The 16,132-nt window shown below is 41.7% G+C and overlaps 1 protein-coding gene across 1 annotated transcript; it reads left to right on the top strand.

The window, feature by feature from the left end:
- Positions 1-643: 643 nt before the first annotated feature.
- MCM8 (minichromosome maintenance 8 homologous recombination repair factor) lies at positions 644-14,433 on the top strand (the record flags this gene model as incomplete). The annotated part of the gene is made up of 18 exons (XM_084285325.1): positions 644-797; positions 960-1,034; positions 1,521-1,603; positions 1,769-1,918; positions 2,642-2,745; positions 3,867-4,065; positions 4,580-4,665; positions 5,925-6,076; positions 6,875-7,070; positions 7,502-7,532; positions 7,842-7,982; positions 9,598-9,739; positions 10,351-10,546; positions 10,824-11,037; positions 11,962-12,171; positions 12,733-12,809; positions 13,264-13,453; positions 14,341-14,433. 18 exons carry the CDS (start codon positions 644-646, stop codon positions 14,431-14,433), a joined length of 2,493 nt encoding a protein of 830 aa, XP_084141451.1.
- Between the last annotated feature and the right edge of the window lie 1,699 nt (positions 14,434-16,132).

The following is a 16,132-nucleotide window of genomic DNA, read 5'->3' as shown; positions in this document are numbered from 1 at the left end:
GGATCCTCCTGGGGCTCGGAGGGGAACCCTAAGACTTGAAAAGGGGACCCCGGGCTGGGAGGGGGGTGCCAAGTCCTGCAAGTGGGACCCCAAGGCCTTGGGGGGGGGCCCCAGGGCCTCGAACGGGGGTCGCAAGGGCTAGAGCGGGGACCTCAAACCTTGAGCAGGTCCCTCAGGGCTCGGAAGGGGGCCTCCGGGGCTGGGAGGGGGATCCCCAATCTGACAAGGGGGACCCGAAGGTCTGGAGTGGGGACTTCAAACCTTGAGCAGGTCCCTCAGGGCTTGGGGGGGGACCCAGAGGCTTGGAAGGGGGATCCCGGGGCTGGGAGGGGGACCACAAATCCTATAAGTGGGGTCTTAAGGCCTGGAGGAGGCCCCAAGGCCTCTAACGGGGGGCCCAAATCTTGAGTAGGTTCCTCAGGGCTTGGGAGGGTGCCCCAAGGCTTGGAAGGGGGACCCCAGGTCCTATAAGTGGGGCGTTAAGGCCTGTGGAGGGACCCCAAGGCTTGAGGGGGTCCCCCTGTGTTTTGGAGGGGGACCCCAAGGCTTGGAGGATCTCCCCCCAGGCTCTCGTCCCCAGTAGCAATAATTCGTAAATTTTCTGCCCATTGCTACTGCCCCGAGCTGATGCCCCTACAGAAAAATGAGTGCGGATGTCAGGGGAAGGGGGGCTGCCCGGGGGAGAGGCTTCCAGGGGTGGCGAGGCGGATGGAGAGGTGGGTGGAGAGGAGGATGGCGAGGAGGATGGCGAGGACGAGGAGGACAAAAGGCAGAGTGCAAGAGAATGCCCCAAGCTGGTGAGCTGGCTCCTCCCTGTTTTCTGGGCAACCTCTTGTGGCCCGCTTGTGTGCTGGGCAATGGCACTGCTTGCCTTCTGCTGCTTTAAAGAATCACTGACAATAAAATTTGCCAAGTTTTAGTGTCCACATTGCTCTAATCCCAATTTCCATCTCTTTCAGTAACATCTCGACTAGTTCAGTCAACATTGGACCAGTTTATTCCATATAAGGGCTGGAAGCTTTACTTTTCTGAAGGTATTTTTAGACCAAAATTATGTATAGCAAATATCCTATTCTGTTTTCTCTAGAGTGGGTTATAAGTAGAGGGGATAAGTGGAAGAGAAAACATTTGTGTCACATTCATGTGACACAGGTTTTAGTCTTGTAGCACGCTGTAATCTCTGGACTTCAAACACTGGAAAGAAATCTTAAGTAGTGTAAAATAGGATCTTTCTTAAGTTGCTCAGTTAGGTATATTCTAGCGTGCAGTCTGTCAAAGGCTGGAATCTGTGTCTCTGTGGAGCTTTTCCTGCCCCTGTGTGGTTGACCTCGGTCATCCTAGAGACAGCTCTTTTATAACATACCTTGTAACAGGATGTTACTGTGGGACTGTAGAGATCAGTCATCTTCCTCAGTTCTGGAATACAGAAAGAGAACAGAACAAAAATTGCATTTTTATGTATTTTGTGAAATTGAAATAATTCTTTCTGTCAATCATTAACATAGCATGTTTCTGATTAGCTTATGCTGACAAGTCTCCTTTTGTCCTGAAGACTCAAGCCTTTGAAAAATTTTTCATGCAACGCATTGACCTTTATGATAAGGTAAAATATGTCTGTTTATATACATTGTTGATGTAGTGATGTCAGATAATTTTATTTTCTCTATCAAAGATAATCTACATCACAGATGTGAAACGTTTATGGCATGATTTGGATGTATTGTGTTTATATTTTGAAGTGTATATGATAATTTTAAATGTTTTGCAGGATGAAATAGAAAGAAAAGGAAGTATCCTAGTGGATTATAAGGACCTGATAGAAGATAAAGAGTTAACTAAATCAATACCAAACGTATCTGCTGAGTTACGGGATATGCCTCAGAAAACATTGCAGTGTATGGGTCTAGCAATTCACCAGGTAAATGTGAAGTTCTAATCTGTGAGCACGCCCCTCATAATGAAAAGAATCTTTGGGATTTTAAGGCAATTACAATATAAAAACAAATTTCTATATTTTTTTCTGTCTTACAGAAATCTTTTGTTCAATCAAAACTCAATAACTTCCCTCTCTACGCCATTTCTGTATGGTCTACAAAATCCTGTTTTGAAAATTCGTTGGTTTTAGTGTATTTTGCTTAGTCATAGTCAAAGCAGTTGGCTAAAACTAAAGGTAGTTCTAACAGTTATGTCAGTGACTTCTAATTCCTGTTTTTATCAATGGGCTGTGAGTTACTTGTGCTATTTATCTGACCTCACACGGAAGAGCCGTGCCTGATGGGTGAGTGGTGAGCTGGTGGAAGAATTTTTGGCTCTTTTCAATGTCTCCTAAAGGAGTATTTCACTGCTTGTTGAAAGGCAAATTCTCAGGTGCTTTTGTTCTTGTCAAACAAGACTCCATGCATTGACCAGGATTGAAGACTATTGTAAACACTCACTTTATAATTCAATAAATACAATCTTAAATTCCTTTTAAAATGAATTTTAGAGCTGTTCAGAAGCAGGGAATCGTTGTTTAGTGGGGGCTGCTGGACAGCAGAGAGCTCTTCAGACTTCAGTGGGTCTGACAGTAACCAAATGGTAGCCGGTTGAACCCGTGTTGCATGGAATATGAAGTTTGTGCCTGCCTTCCTCTTCTGTCTAGGTGCTAACAAAGGACCTTGAAAGGCATGCTGCGGAGCTGCAGGTGCAGGAAGGATTGCCGCTTGAGGGAGAAGCTGTAATAAATGTGCCTCTCATTCATGCCAGGTAATAGGTGGTGAGTGTTTTGTTTTCAGGAAGAGACTTTTGCCTCTTCTGTAGTGATCGTCAATGTCCATGCATGGTGCTAAAGGCTTATTTAATAGAGAGACTTGACCCTGTGAAGATATTTCCAGAAGAACAGTCTACCTTTTTATCTTTGCAATGACAGAAGCTAAGCTGTCCTGGTGAAAGCAAAGGCAAAAAGAAGCCTGCTTATAAGCTGAAGAAACAGTTTATACACAGAAGTAATTTACAAGTAGAGCAACTATTCTGTGAAACACGTGTTCATTAAAAACAGCGGTATAGTTATATTTCTGCTGTTTACTAGAGAAATTAGGAAAGGATTCAAAAGAATCTAGCCTTTTGGTAGTAAAAGGCTTGCCTTCAAAAAGGAGTTGATTTGGTGTATACCTAAACTACAGTGGGCAATATTTATTATTCCCTGTATTTTGACAGTGGTAGAGGAAGATTTGTTCTTTCATTTTAGCTTACATCTATTAAAGGGTTACTGATAGGAAGCTTCCAGAATGTTTCTAATTATTTAACCTTTAACTTGAAATGAAGGAACTGAAATTACACTAATTTTTGAAAAAGCATATACATCCAAGAATCTTAATTGCTGTTATCACTGTGAAAATGTGACTTCCATTGCTTTCCTAATGAAACACTTTCCTCTTCAGAAAATAGTCTCAGACCTCGGGATTCTGAGGCAGACTGGGGGTATTAGCTCTATTTGAGTTTGATTTATTTTTTCTCTGCTGGTTCCAGCAGGTTTTAACACAGCAGGTCAAATTAATTGGGGAGTTTGACAGACTATGATATATTCTTAAGCTTTGTTGCTATAAAACTGCACCCTTTTAATTAGGTACTGAACTGTGTTTCGGAAAACCTGTAGATGAAAAAGGCATCTTTTGGAACACAGACATGAATCTTTGATTCTTTTTTCACAAGTCTAAACCCTGCTCTTAACTGGGAATAATTCAAAGGCAGTTATACATGATTATTATTAAGTATTTTCTGTGATTTTGGTAGTCTTGGTTGTTTCCAGGTGTCACTGTACAAACAAAATGTACAGCTGGCAGGGATTCAAAGTGCTGGTAGGGATTCAAATGCTAACTTCTGTGTAGGGTGTACAACTACGACCCACTAACTCAGCTGAAAAACGTCCGGGCCAACTGCTATGGGAAGTACATCGCCTTGCGGGGTACCGTTGTGCGTGTCAGCAACATCAAGCCACTGTGCACGAAGCTCGCCTTCGTATGTGGCACGTGTGGAGATGTTCAGAGTGTTCCTCTGCCTGATGGAAAATACACGCTTCCGACAAAGGTAAGTTAAAATTGCCCAAGCTCATACTTTCTCCCTCTTGCATTTCTGTGGGGATTTGAAAAATGGCAATGCCAGTGGGCGCTGAAGGATGAGAAGAGTGGTGAAAGGGGAATTAGTTCTAATATTTAAAGCTAGCCTAAAAATGTGACACATTTAAAAATAAAACCGGAAAAACTTACCATCCAGCTATGAATTAGTGCATAACCTTGAAAAAAGTGTATACTACTGAAACAAAAGCAGTTTGGAGAAACTCCCATGAATCAGGGGATCGTACAAATTACCTGTGTTTGCTCTAACAACTGAGGCAAGGATCAGCTGTCTGTGCTTGATAGCTCTTTGTTAATTATGTGTTAGTCTGTAGCATTACTTTAATGATTTTTTTTTCCTTAAATTGTGATAATCAATATTGTTGTCTTGCTTTTTTTTTTTTTTGAAAAATAAAAAGGTAGCTTAAAACTGCTATTAAAAAAAAAAAACAACGACTAAGAATGAATTAGAATTAATTTTTTTACAGTGCCTTGTACCTGAGTGCCGTGGCCGGTCATTCACGCCTGACAGAAGCTCTCCTTTAACCACAACAGTGGACTGGCAGTCTGTGAAGTAAGCATCTCTTCCCTCCTCTGTGTTAACAAACACAGTAGTCAAAAAGCAACAGGATAGCTCATTTTATGTTACATTGTGTCATTTTAATCTCCTTACTCTTTTTGCAGTAAGCACTCTTCAAAGATTGTTACAAAGCAGTTGTTTTATCAGAGAAATAGTGTACTTTGTATATGAACCCTGAACAATGTGATAGTTTCTTGGGAATTCCTCCTAATGTGAGTTCTTTGAGAAATATTACATCTGTGCTCTTTGTAGACTTTCTACATTATTTTTAGTTACATCTAATATTTAATAATTCCTTTTAATGAACTGAAAGTCAGTTAGGAAAGCCCTGTTAAATTATTCGTCAGCTGTGACACTTGACTTGAATGAACTGAATGTTTCTTTTTGTTTCCTTGCTTCTGCTGTACTGTGACCATGCTGCTCTTGTCCCATAATACACATTCAGGAGAATTTGCTCTGTGTTTTGCTCATCCTGTTAGCTTACTGCAGGTAAGCACTAAGCTTACCTGAGCAGAAACAGAACTCTTACTGCTTTCCTCTGGTTGTGTTCAGATTCTGTAAGCTCATGTGCTCAGTGTCAAGTCTTATAACGCCAAATGTCATCCAAGTGTATTTTTTGAAGAACTTTGCTTAGTAAGTGATTTAGAACTCATTAAAAACAATACTGACATTCTTGTGAGTAGCTGTAGAGGGTGCTGTTCATCACAGCTTAAGAGAAGCTTTATGCTAAGCTTCTAGGAAAATTTTCAGGACTCTGTGCAGAATCAAAATCTGAACCTTTTAAAGAACTTGTTAGCTGCTGGCCTTTTGCAACTACACAGAGCGTGCTGCTGTTCTTGCTGTGGTCTGAGGAACTTCGTGGCATTTTCTAGGGTTAAAATGCCAATTAAGCATTGGAGCTATCATGTCTGACCTCCTAACTTTGTAAATAAAGTCCATCTTATTTCACATACCGTACATATTTCTACATGAACACACCAGTGCTAGAAAATCTGAAGTCCACATCAATTAGTATTTCAGGAGTACGTTGTAACTGTCTTTTGGGGTTGTAGGTATGTTATATGCCCTTTTGCTCAAGTCTGAGTTGAAAAAGCCTGTTTCTCAAGTTCAGCACCGCTGTTTCAGTGTTGATCAGGACATTTCTGGTGCCTCCCTTCTCAGTGTATGCCATTCTCTCTATGCCAGAATCGGTAACGTGTGGTGTTACCACGTAACGTAACGCGTGAAATGAGTGCTTACCACCTGTATTGCAGGGTGCAGGAGCTCATGTCAGATGATCAGCGAGAAGCAGGCCGAATCCCTCGCACAATTGAATGTGAACTGGTTCAAGACCTGGTGGACAGCTGCGTGCCAGGAGATGTGGTCACAATTACAGGGATAGTCAAGGTGTCGAGCACTGAGGAAGGTAAAAGACACATCTCAGAATACTTTTTTGTGGTTTTTATTTTTTTTTCTAGTGATTTCCCAACAGGATGAACAGCCGTCCTCTTTCATTTGAGCTCTCAAAGTTGTAAAAGCGTTAAGTGTATTTAAGAAGTTCCCAAAGTTTCGTACCAAGGTGTCATTTTGAAAAGGCAATCTGCCTCACTGCTCAAGGGGAGCGCTGTCTCAAATGTCCACTGATAGAGGGAGTTTGCCTTTTGCAACCCACTGGTCTATATTTAACTATAGTCTTCAAGTTCCAGTCCTGACATGTGGTGTTTTATGGTGGGTCAGCTGATAGTGAAGCCTTCTCTGAACTGCTCACATGGCAGGGGGGCATCCTTATTTCCTGAAGTCTCATCGAGGCTCATCATTTGTTTAATCTTTTTGCTTCAATGCCTCCTTCAAGTTACAGAAAAGCCATCATACAACTGTGAAGGCATATTACCTTTTTCAGTATAGATATCCCTAGAGAAATCTTAGAATTGTTGTTTTCCCCAAAAATGAAGAAGCATGTTGTGCATAGCTGTAATAGAATGAACATTCTGCAGGGAACTGCAGTTGGGATTTACTGTGAGCCTGCGTTCACTGCTCAGTTACCATTCTCTGGAAAAAAAAAAAAAAAAAAAAAAAAAGCAGGTGTCCAGCTACTTAAATATGCAAAACAGAGGCTGTAGATATGTCTGCTAAATATTTCTGAATTGCCCTGTGCCGTTTGTAAATAACATCAGCATTAAAAATGCAAAACTTCTTCCTCATTGTCTATCAATCTTTCTAACAGCTTCTAAAAATAAGAATGACAAGTGTGTGTTCCTGTTGTACATTGAGGCGAATTCTGTCAGCAACACTAAAGGACAAAAAATAAAGAACTTTGATGATGAGACTTTTCAGAGATCATTCATGGAGTTTTCGCTTAAGGACCTCTATGCTGTTCAAGAAATCCAAGCTGAACAAAACCTCTTCAGGCTCATTGTGAAGTAAGTTGTGTGGCAGTGGTTACTGGGTGTGAAAGACCCTCAGTTCAGATGGAGAAGTGCTTCTCTAGCTGGGCTGTCCCTCAGGTCCTGCCAGTGGAATCAAAGAACACAAAACTGCAGAATCTTTAGAAGGAGGCTTGTAGGTAGTTATTTGATAAAAATCACAACAGTGCAGTGACCGCTGGGAAAACGGTCCTTTGCAGTTGTGCAAACTCAAAAGGCTTTTCATGTTGCTTCAAGTATATCTGGTTATCTAAAAATTTTGAGAAATATGGTACTGTTTTTACATTTAAACTGATTCTAAGAATTCAACAACTAAGCAAAAACGTTGGACTTAGAAAAGTGTTCTGGGACGAGAGAGAGAACGAGTGATTATTTAGTAGTAACGTGAGATCTCTGTTCTGTATGTCACAGTATGCTTTGTTTTTCAGCTCCCTTTGTCCTGCCATCTATGGCCATGAGGTAAGCAGTTTGCCAGCTCTGCTTTGCAACTTCAGGCTGAAATGTTTATGCCACAGTAAACTTCTACAGGATTTGTAAAGTTTCTCGGGGGTGGAGGGAAGGGGCAGGGGCTGTATTTATGGGTGACTTTTCAGTGGTGTTCTAGTGCGTGAACTAACAGGGAGGTGGCAGCCTTATACTTTTGCAACTTTCTTCTGGGATTTAAGCTCAGCCATCCAGAAGAGAGGGGTTACTACAAGCAGTTCTGGGGACCTGTCAGTACTGATCACAATGACCGAATACTGACTATGTTGGTGTGTACTGCCACAGATTGTAAAGGCAGGCTTGGCCCTGGCATTGTTTGGAGGATGTCAGAAGTTTGTTGATGACAAGAACAGAATCCCAGTTCGAGGAGATCCGCATGTTCTGGTGGTTGGAGATCCAGGATTAGGAAAAAGTCAAATGTTGCAAGTATGAGTTGATTTCTTACTACTGTATGATTGTATTTTTCAGTAACTCCTTGCTACCTTCTTGTGAGCATTGTAGGGTAGCTGCACGAAGACCAAAAGGTTTCTTGGCGTGGCTGGAGATGTCTCTTCATACAGCATGCCTCAGGTGTAGCGTATAGCACCCAAATGGCTTCCCTGCAGTCCATTCTTTCCAGAGAATCGTCCTGTTAAAACATTTTCAAAGCAGAGATACTTGGTCAAGCCTGTAGACTTTAAAGTACTTTGTGTTGTTGCTGTCCTGCTCTTGTTAGCTCCTTTCACCAACTTCTCTTCTTGATGAGGTGTCTTGCTTTATTCATGTAGCTATCCCACTGTCGTATAAAACAAGGGCATTTTTAGAACCACCATGCTATTCATTTCCCGTGAGGCTTATTTCCCTCCTCTTAACCTATTTCTGTGTGGCTGGCCCAGATTTCTGCTCTTCAGGGAAGGGACCTGTTCCTACGTTTGCATCTCAGTCCTGGTGGGCATTTTTTTTGCATGACTGCAAAGCCAGTTAACAGCAGAATGTATCTTAAACTGAATGGTTTTAAAGTTCCACGTCTTTGCCTGTGGTTACTGTGAAGCAAAAGGGGGGCAGAGTTTTCCTAGACTTGCAGTATTCTCTATCTCATTAAAGAGACTCGGATTTTTTTAAACATGAATGTGTCGTGTTAAGATGTGCCTTGAAGTAATTTGACCAAAGTGACAGCTGTATGTGCAAGCGTCCTGATAAATCATTTTTTTTTTCACTGAATTGGGATATCTGGTATATAATAAATGACTTTGTGGCTTTTTTCCCCTGCATAATACTAAGTAATGCCATTAGCATATTCCTCAGACAAGACCCTGAGACAAACCTCCTTTCTATCATCACTGCCACAGGAAAAAAAACACACAAGGACAAAAACAGAGCTGTGTAGGAACCAGTTTGTGGTGGGTTTTGTTGGTTTTGTTCTTGTCTTCTGTTTGTTTTTTAATTCAGTTGTCAGTGCCTGTCACTTACCTGGTACTGAGCAAATATGCTTTGGGTGTTATCTTCTGAATAAAACAAGTAAACAAAGTTAATTTTCCCAGTAAAAATCTCTTATGATAACTGCTTTCTAAACAAACTTAACCGCAACATGCCTGTCTTTTGCCAGTCCTTTCAAAGCTCAAGCTGTTTTCTGGATACTAGGGGCATGGCAGAGACGAGGCCTCTCCTTCAACCTGTAGTTGTGGAACAAACGATGCTTCCCCCCCCCGAAGCAGCTTCTGTTGGCCAGCCAGATAAGATGTTAGCCTAAATAAGCCCTGGAGCCTGAAAATACAGAAACTGTATCTGCAATTCTGTGATGGATTGGATGTTCCCAAGCATTTCCACACACTTTGGGTGCAGGTGTTGAGCCCCAAGTCCAAGTAGTTCTGATAACACAGTAGGTGTGGTTAAGTACAAATATTGCGACAAAAATTGTGCAGAAACGTGTCCTTTGGGTTGCAAGGAGTTACAGCTTTACAGTTGGGCTATGTTAAATGGAAAGAAACAGATTTGGTTTTGCTTTGTACTGTTTCTCTAGAGTAAGGCTTATGAGAAAAAAAGTGTTTTTTCTTTATTCCAGGCAGTGTGTAACGTTGCTCCTCGAGGTGTGTATGTTTGTGGTAATACTTCCACCAGCTCTGGCCTGACTGTCACACTGTCTAGAGATGGTGCTTCGGGAGATTTTGCCTTGGAAGCTGGTGCTTTAGTGCTCGGAGATCAAGGTAATACTTGTAATGCTGTAGGTTTCATATGAACAAATATGGTGGTGGGAGGTGTTGCTGGGTCAGAGGTTGTTAACTACAGTGCTTGCATTAAAGATGTAAATCTGAAGTATGGTAGTGGCTTTCCCAATCTGGGAAGTTCTGAGCTTCTCCAGTGACTTCTCCAGAAGTGGTTCCTGATTTCTTAGGGCTTAGGATGTGTATAAAACTTCAGTTCTGCAATCTGCATACCAGTGTCATTTCACGTGGTGAAGAACTAGGATTTCCTTCGTGAGAAATCTCTGACTTAAGGGCAGCTACTGGAGTCTTACTGTTTTTGAAAAATAGCTTGCTTATGAAGTTGGCCATTTATTTCTGCTTTTACAAACTGCTTGTTTTGGCATCTTAATGAGTAGCCAAGACACTGTCTCTGCATGCCAAGCCAGCTTTGTAATGATTCAGCTGCAGCAGCTTGGAATGGAAACAGACCTTGCTGAAATGGAGGCTTGGACCAAGATCTCCTGCAGTACCCAGACTCTGAGTGGAGTTCTGATGTTGCACTGGATTGTGGCATCCACTTGTCCCTTAGTTAACGTGTTTCCTAATAAGCCTTTGTCCTGTTTTGTTTCCAGGTATTTGTGGAATAGATGAGTTTGATAAGATGGGAAGCCAACACCAGGCTCTGCTGGAAGCCATGGAACAGCAAAGTATCAGCCTTGCCAAAGCTGGCATTGTTTGCAGCTTGCCAGCCAGGACATCTATCATTGCTGCAGCAAACCCCGTTGGAGGGCATTATAACAAAGCCAAAACGGTGTCTGAGAACTTAAAGTGAGCACTTTTTGAAATGCTGCTTATATAATCCAAATTCGGGAGCAGGTGCTTCAGGCAGTCTTGCAGTTGGGTTTAATTGACCTCTAGTTTCCTGGAGCTTGAACACAAGCTTGTTGTAATAAGTTTTCGTGTTGTTTTAGTAGAGAAATTGCTGTTTTGCTTTGTCCTGAATGAAAAGGACACAATTCTCTAAATATTTTTGAAGCAGAGCAGGGTTGCTGTTGTTTTTCAACATTAATACAAGGATTGTGTGGTTTTCTTGTCTTTACTTTAGAATGGGGAGTGCTTTGCTGTCAAGATTTGATTTGGTTTTCATTTTGCTGGACACCCCAAATGAAGATCACGATCACTTGCTGTCCGAGCACGTGATGGCTATCCGAGCTGGAAAGCAGGCAGCGTGCAGCAGCGCCGTTGTGAGTCGTGCCAGCCTGCAGGATCGCTCTGTTCTTGAAGTTGTTTCCGATCGGCCACTGCTTGAAAGGCTTAAGGTAGGACTTGTCCTGTGACGGTTGCAGTGCCTGTTTCTGTGACGCTCCTTACAGTGGGACCTGGCAACCTCAACCTGCTGTCTTCCGTCTCCTACTCCCATTCTTCTCATCACAACTGGCTCTGAATTCAAGAAGTATTAAGGCCCCAGCCACCAGTTTCTGCAAGTAGCTATTTATTTATTGTAGCTGCCATTATCTGCCATGCTGGAGTTGCCAAAATTGTGCCAATTCACATGGAAAGAGTTTAACAGCTGAGTTGCTTTTTTCCTTCTGTTTGTTCTTATTTGGGGTAGAGGGAAGGTATTCTGTGTGAAATCGAATTTGCTGTATTAGATTTCAGTAAGGAGCTACAGAACTAGATTGGGTGTAATAATTTTACATTACATGCTGTGAAATACTGAATCTCAGTAAAGCAGTGTAAGTGCTTGGACAAGTACTTGGACATCTGCAGACTGAGATAGATTGAGGAATTTGGGAAGAACTGATATTTTATTACTAAATTTCAGTGGTTAGTTTCAGGGCTGATATTGCTAAATGCCAGGTCTCCGAGAAATAAACCCCTCTGGGAGCTAAACCCTTGCACTCTGGGAAATGTGAAGGCTTATACTTCTATAGAGGTGTATACTGTAACAATTGGGAAATTGTATTTTCCCTTTCTGAGAGAATTCTTGACATATCTAGGTGACCTTTGACACTAACAAGTGGAAATTAATAGCTGCTGCTCCTTGTTCTGAAATGGCATTGTCTTAACACGGTGTAGGGACTTTAAAAGAACACAGCTCACATGTGGCACCATGTTCAGAGCTTCATGAAGATTTCATCAGATAAAGCCTAGATGATGAAATTTTTATGTTAAAACTTGTATGTTATAGGATTCTGACAGAAAATCCAAAAATCTAAGACTTCTGTTTGTAATTGGGTTAGATCTCACCAGGAGAAAACTTCGATGCCATTCCACATCAGCTGCTGAGGAAGTACGTCGGATACGCTCGGCAGTACGTTCACCCAAAGCTGTCTCCAGAAGCTGCTCAGGTCCTCCAGGAATTCTACCTTGAGCTTCGGAAGCAGAACCAAGGAGCAGACAGCACGCCAATCACCACGAGGCAGCTGGAGTCACTGATTCGACTTACTGAGGTAAACTCAAGCTGTGGTACTTAAGGGTTGAAAGCAAAAAGATTATTCCTAAAGTGATACTGATATCCCGTATTTTCTCACAGCTTTTTTTTTTAAGATATAAGAGACTTACAAATGCTTAAGAGCTACTGTTGTTTAAAGCCTCTTAAGAGGTAGAGCACCCTTAAGGGGGTAGAAATAAAACCTATCATGCTCTCCTAAAAGGAGAGCAAGTAGGTGCAGGCAGGGACAAGCTGCTGCCCATCTTGAACTCAGAGTGTTCCTGCTTTCCATAACACTAACACAATGTTATTAAGGCATATTATGCTGCTTCCCAGGAATGCGCTATTAAAAAGCAAATGAACTCTAACCTGGTGATAATGTGTGTTTGAAGGACGTGACGTTGAAATGCTGTAAAAAGTAGAGGGCTTGTCATCTTAATCCTGTAGGCTCAGGCTTCATCTCTGTGCTTCCAAATCTTGTGCTTGTTGTATCATTGTGTGCATGGGGCAGGGCTGTAGCCTTTCCTCACATCAGGTTTAGTACCTTAAATATACCTTTCTGTGTTGTTTTTGTTTTAAGGCACGATCAAGGCTGGAATTAAGGGAGAAATGTACCAAGGAAGATGCTGAAGATGTAATAGAAATAATGAAATACAGGTAATACATGGTGCTTTAAAAATAAAGCATCTTGGTGTTATTCGAAGACTTTTTTTTTTAATACTGACAGGCAAACACGGTGAAGAGAAGACTTTACCAAATTTAGGCCTATGGTATTAACATTCAGAGTTGTTAACACTTGTTTAAAAATCGACAGCAGCCCAAAGTTGAATGCTATCACTTCAACTTCTGAGCTGTGTCACCAAAGCAGTCAGGAATATCAGTGCACAGTAACTTAGAGATGAGGTGCTGCCAGAAATTTTTGTCTCCTGTGCTCACTGCCTATTGTTGCTGTTGAACAACTTAAGTTTAAAAGTGATTTGGGCAGATGCTTAATCTACGTTCCCTAGATAGGAAGTCATCCCCTAGGAATAAAAGCATCTCAAGCAGTTATGTTTCAGGAAGGAACTTCATGCATTTTTATTCTTACTTCCCATTCATATGTTTATTTTAGCATGCTGGGAACCTACTCGGATGAGTTTGGGAAACTGGACTTTGAACGTTCCCAGCACGGGTCTGGGATGAGCAATCGGTCCCAAGCAAAGAGATTTATTTCTGCCCTCAACAGCATTGCGGAAAGAACTTACAACAACCTCTTTGAATTGCAACAGCTTCGGCAGGTTGCTAAGGAGCTACAGATACGAGTAAGTATGGAAATCAAGCATCTCTTCAAAAAGAGCAGCCAAAATTATTTATTGTGTATTTATTTATTTAGGCCGTTGTGGTGTCTGTTCTATTTGTGAGCAGTGAGGTTTCTGCTTGGCCTTCACTGGCCCAGATGCGCCCTCTGGGTTTTTGGTTCTGCTTCAAGCATCCGAATGCTGTAACTTGGTAGGAACATCATATAGGACATGTGGCCAGAGACGTATTTATCCTGTAACAGGTTTATATGCTGTACTTGTGAGGGAGGCTTCAGCTAAACAAAAATATTGATAGTTATTTCTACTTCTTGTTTCATGGTCAAAAGCTTTAAATGCCAATGTAGAAGTTTTGAAATTGGAGTGTTAAAGTGAGAAGTAGCGACCAGGAATTTCTTTGTATGGAACTTACTGTGGCCAGTAATGCTGTTCTTCTCTTACGTGGTCAACCTACCCTGGTCTGCTGGGGAAGATGACTTCAGTTCCAAACTTGTCCACATGTGGGCTGTACATAGGATATTTGGTGTGATTCCCGTCTGACAGAATGTTACTGCCCTCAGGATGCGTTATTGCCCACTCCTCTCAAAAGAACATTCATTTAGCAACTAGTTACTTGTAGCTAATTGAATTAATTCTAATTTTGCCTTCCTACAATATTTTTTTGTCCATTCAGTGTTCTAGATATGGAATAAATACTTCGAAATCAATGAGAACTGTAGAAATTGTACTTGTATTTTCCGTTTGTTTCAGAACTTGGATAAATACATACATTACTCTGCATAGTTCACTAAGTAATGTGTAAATACTGCAATTCTTTTAAATTGTTGATGTTGCTTTGTACCAGATAAAATGTAATACTTTCAGTCTGATATTTCTTTGTCTTTTTCCTCCAGGTATTTGATTTTGAAAGCTTTATTCAATCCCTAAATGATCAGGGTTATCTTTTGAAAAAAGGCTTGAGAGTTTATCAGCTTCAGACTATGTGAAGAGAGACACTGGGTCTCTGAACTTTGAGACACAACCAAAGTATCTGGAATGGGCTGGTGGACACAGCAATAAAGCATCCTGAATTGCAGCCTGCCACAGAAGCTGATGCAGCGTTGCTTACCTCAGGTGCAAGATTCTTGTTTGCGAACTGGTAATGCCAGCAGGCTTGCCTGAAGCTGTTGTGGGACAAACTGTGGTGTGATACTGCTGCCGGACTCACCCTGTAGGTGTAGGTCTGCTAGCCCAGATGATCACAGTAACAAATGTTGCTTCTAAACTTAGTGATGTTCTACCCACAGGTTTTAAAAAAGCAATCTTTCATGAGAGAACAATGTCAGTTGTGTTTTTAGCACTGTAGGTCGTCTGAGGAATTTAATATGTAGAAAAGTTTCCCAAAATTTGGGAACCATCATGTTGAGCCAGTGCAGCTTTATAACAGTAAAAGGTGATACCTTATTGAAACTGATTTGGTTTTCTGATTTGTAAGTCTGTATTTATTGGTCTTTGAGATTTTATTTGCAGTGCAAGTCTAATTTAAGGTCTCCTTACAGTATTTAATGTGTAAAAACAGGAATTGAATTTTTATTTTTTCATTAAACTTATACATTGATAAATTTGTTAAAATTTATTGAGTTATTTATTCAAGAGATATAGTAACAGTGAACAGGGGTGTGGGTATTAAAAGTTATTTCATAACGCATTCATGTTACATGTTGTATGTGTTTAACTCTGTTCCACGAAGTGCTCTGTACAATTATGAAATCAGGATTATGGTCTACTCCAATAAAAGGGCAGATTCTTAATTTTTTTTTTAATGCTTACCCACAGCTCAAACAATGTGTTGCTGATGCTTCTGTTTTCTCCCCTCCTATTTCTAAGATGTTTAAATACATAAAGATGTATAAGAAAGTAGTCTTCACAATTTCACCTTTTCCAGTAAGTGACTTTTCTTAAATTTTGTACAAAACAACCTAGGGCAGGGGGGCATGAGAGACAAAACACCAAATGGGGATTTCAGAGGCAGGGTTCTGCCTTACCTAGCCTTGTTCTCTGAAGTTCCACTTGTCCTGTCTTTCAGCACTATTGAGAAGTTTGACTCCCTCTTCTTTGTTCCCTCAATCTGCTATTGATACGCGCTCAGATTCTCCCCCATAACCTTCTTTTCCAGGCTCAGCAGTCCCAGTCCTCTGTCCCCGTATTATCACATAAGCTCCAGTCCTTTCATCATCTTTCCAGGGACTCTCTCCTGTCCATCCCTCTCAGACAAGGGAGCCCACACCTCGATGTAAGGAAGATTTTTACCTCTCCCTGCTCCAGTCCCCCTGCTTAACCCAGCCCTTGCTGCTTTGTTGGCTCAGGGTGAGCTTGGTATCCCCTTGGATCCTTCTCTGCTGAGGTGCTTCCAGGTGGTCAGCCCCAGCCTGTACTGCTGCCTGGGCTTGTTCCCTCCCAGGTGCAGGACTTTATTTCTTTGCTCAGCTTCATCAGTATTCTGCCAGCCCAGCTCCAGCCTGCTGGGGTCCCTCTGCATGGCAGCGTGGCCATTTCATGTCATCTCCACATCTGGAAGGTGTTCACAGGTCTAGTTCCCCATTATCTACCTTCACTCCCCTTTTCCACTGAGGGGTGCCTCCCCCTTAGTGTGCCAGAAGCTGGGCGTTATCGAGGTCACAGATCAAGTAAACTGCATTTCTCAAC

This window comes from Netta rufina (assembly GCF_964035555.1).
Source record: "Netta rufina genome assembly, chromosome: 3".
Lineage (NCBI taxonomy): Eukaryota > Metazoa > Chordata > Aves > Anseriformes > Anatidae > Netta > Netta rufina.
The sequence above is the reverse complement of the archived record's forward strand: the minus strand, read 5'-3'. Positions and strand labels throughout refer to the sequence as shown.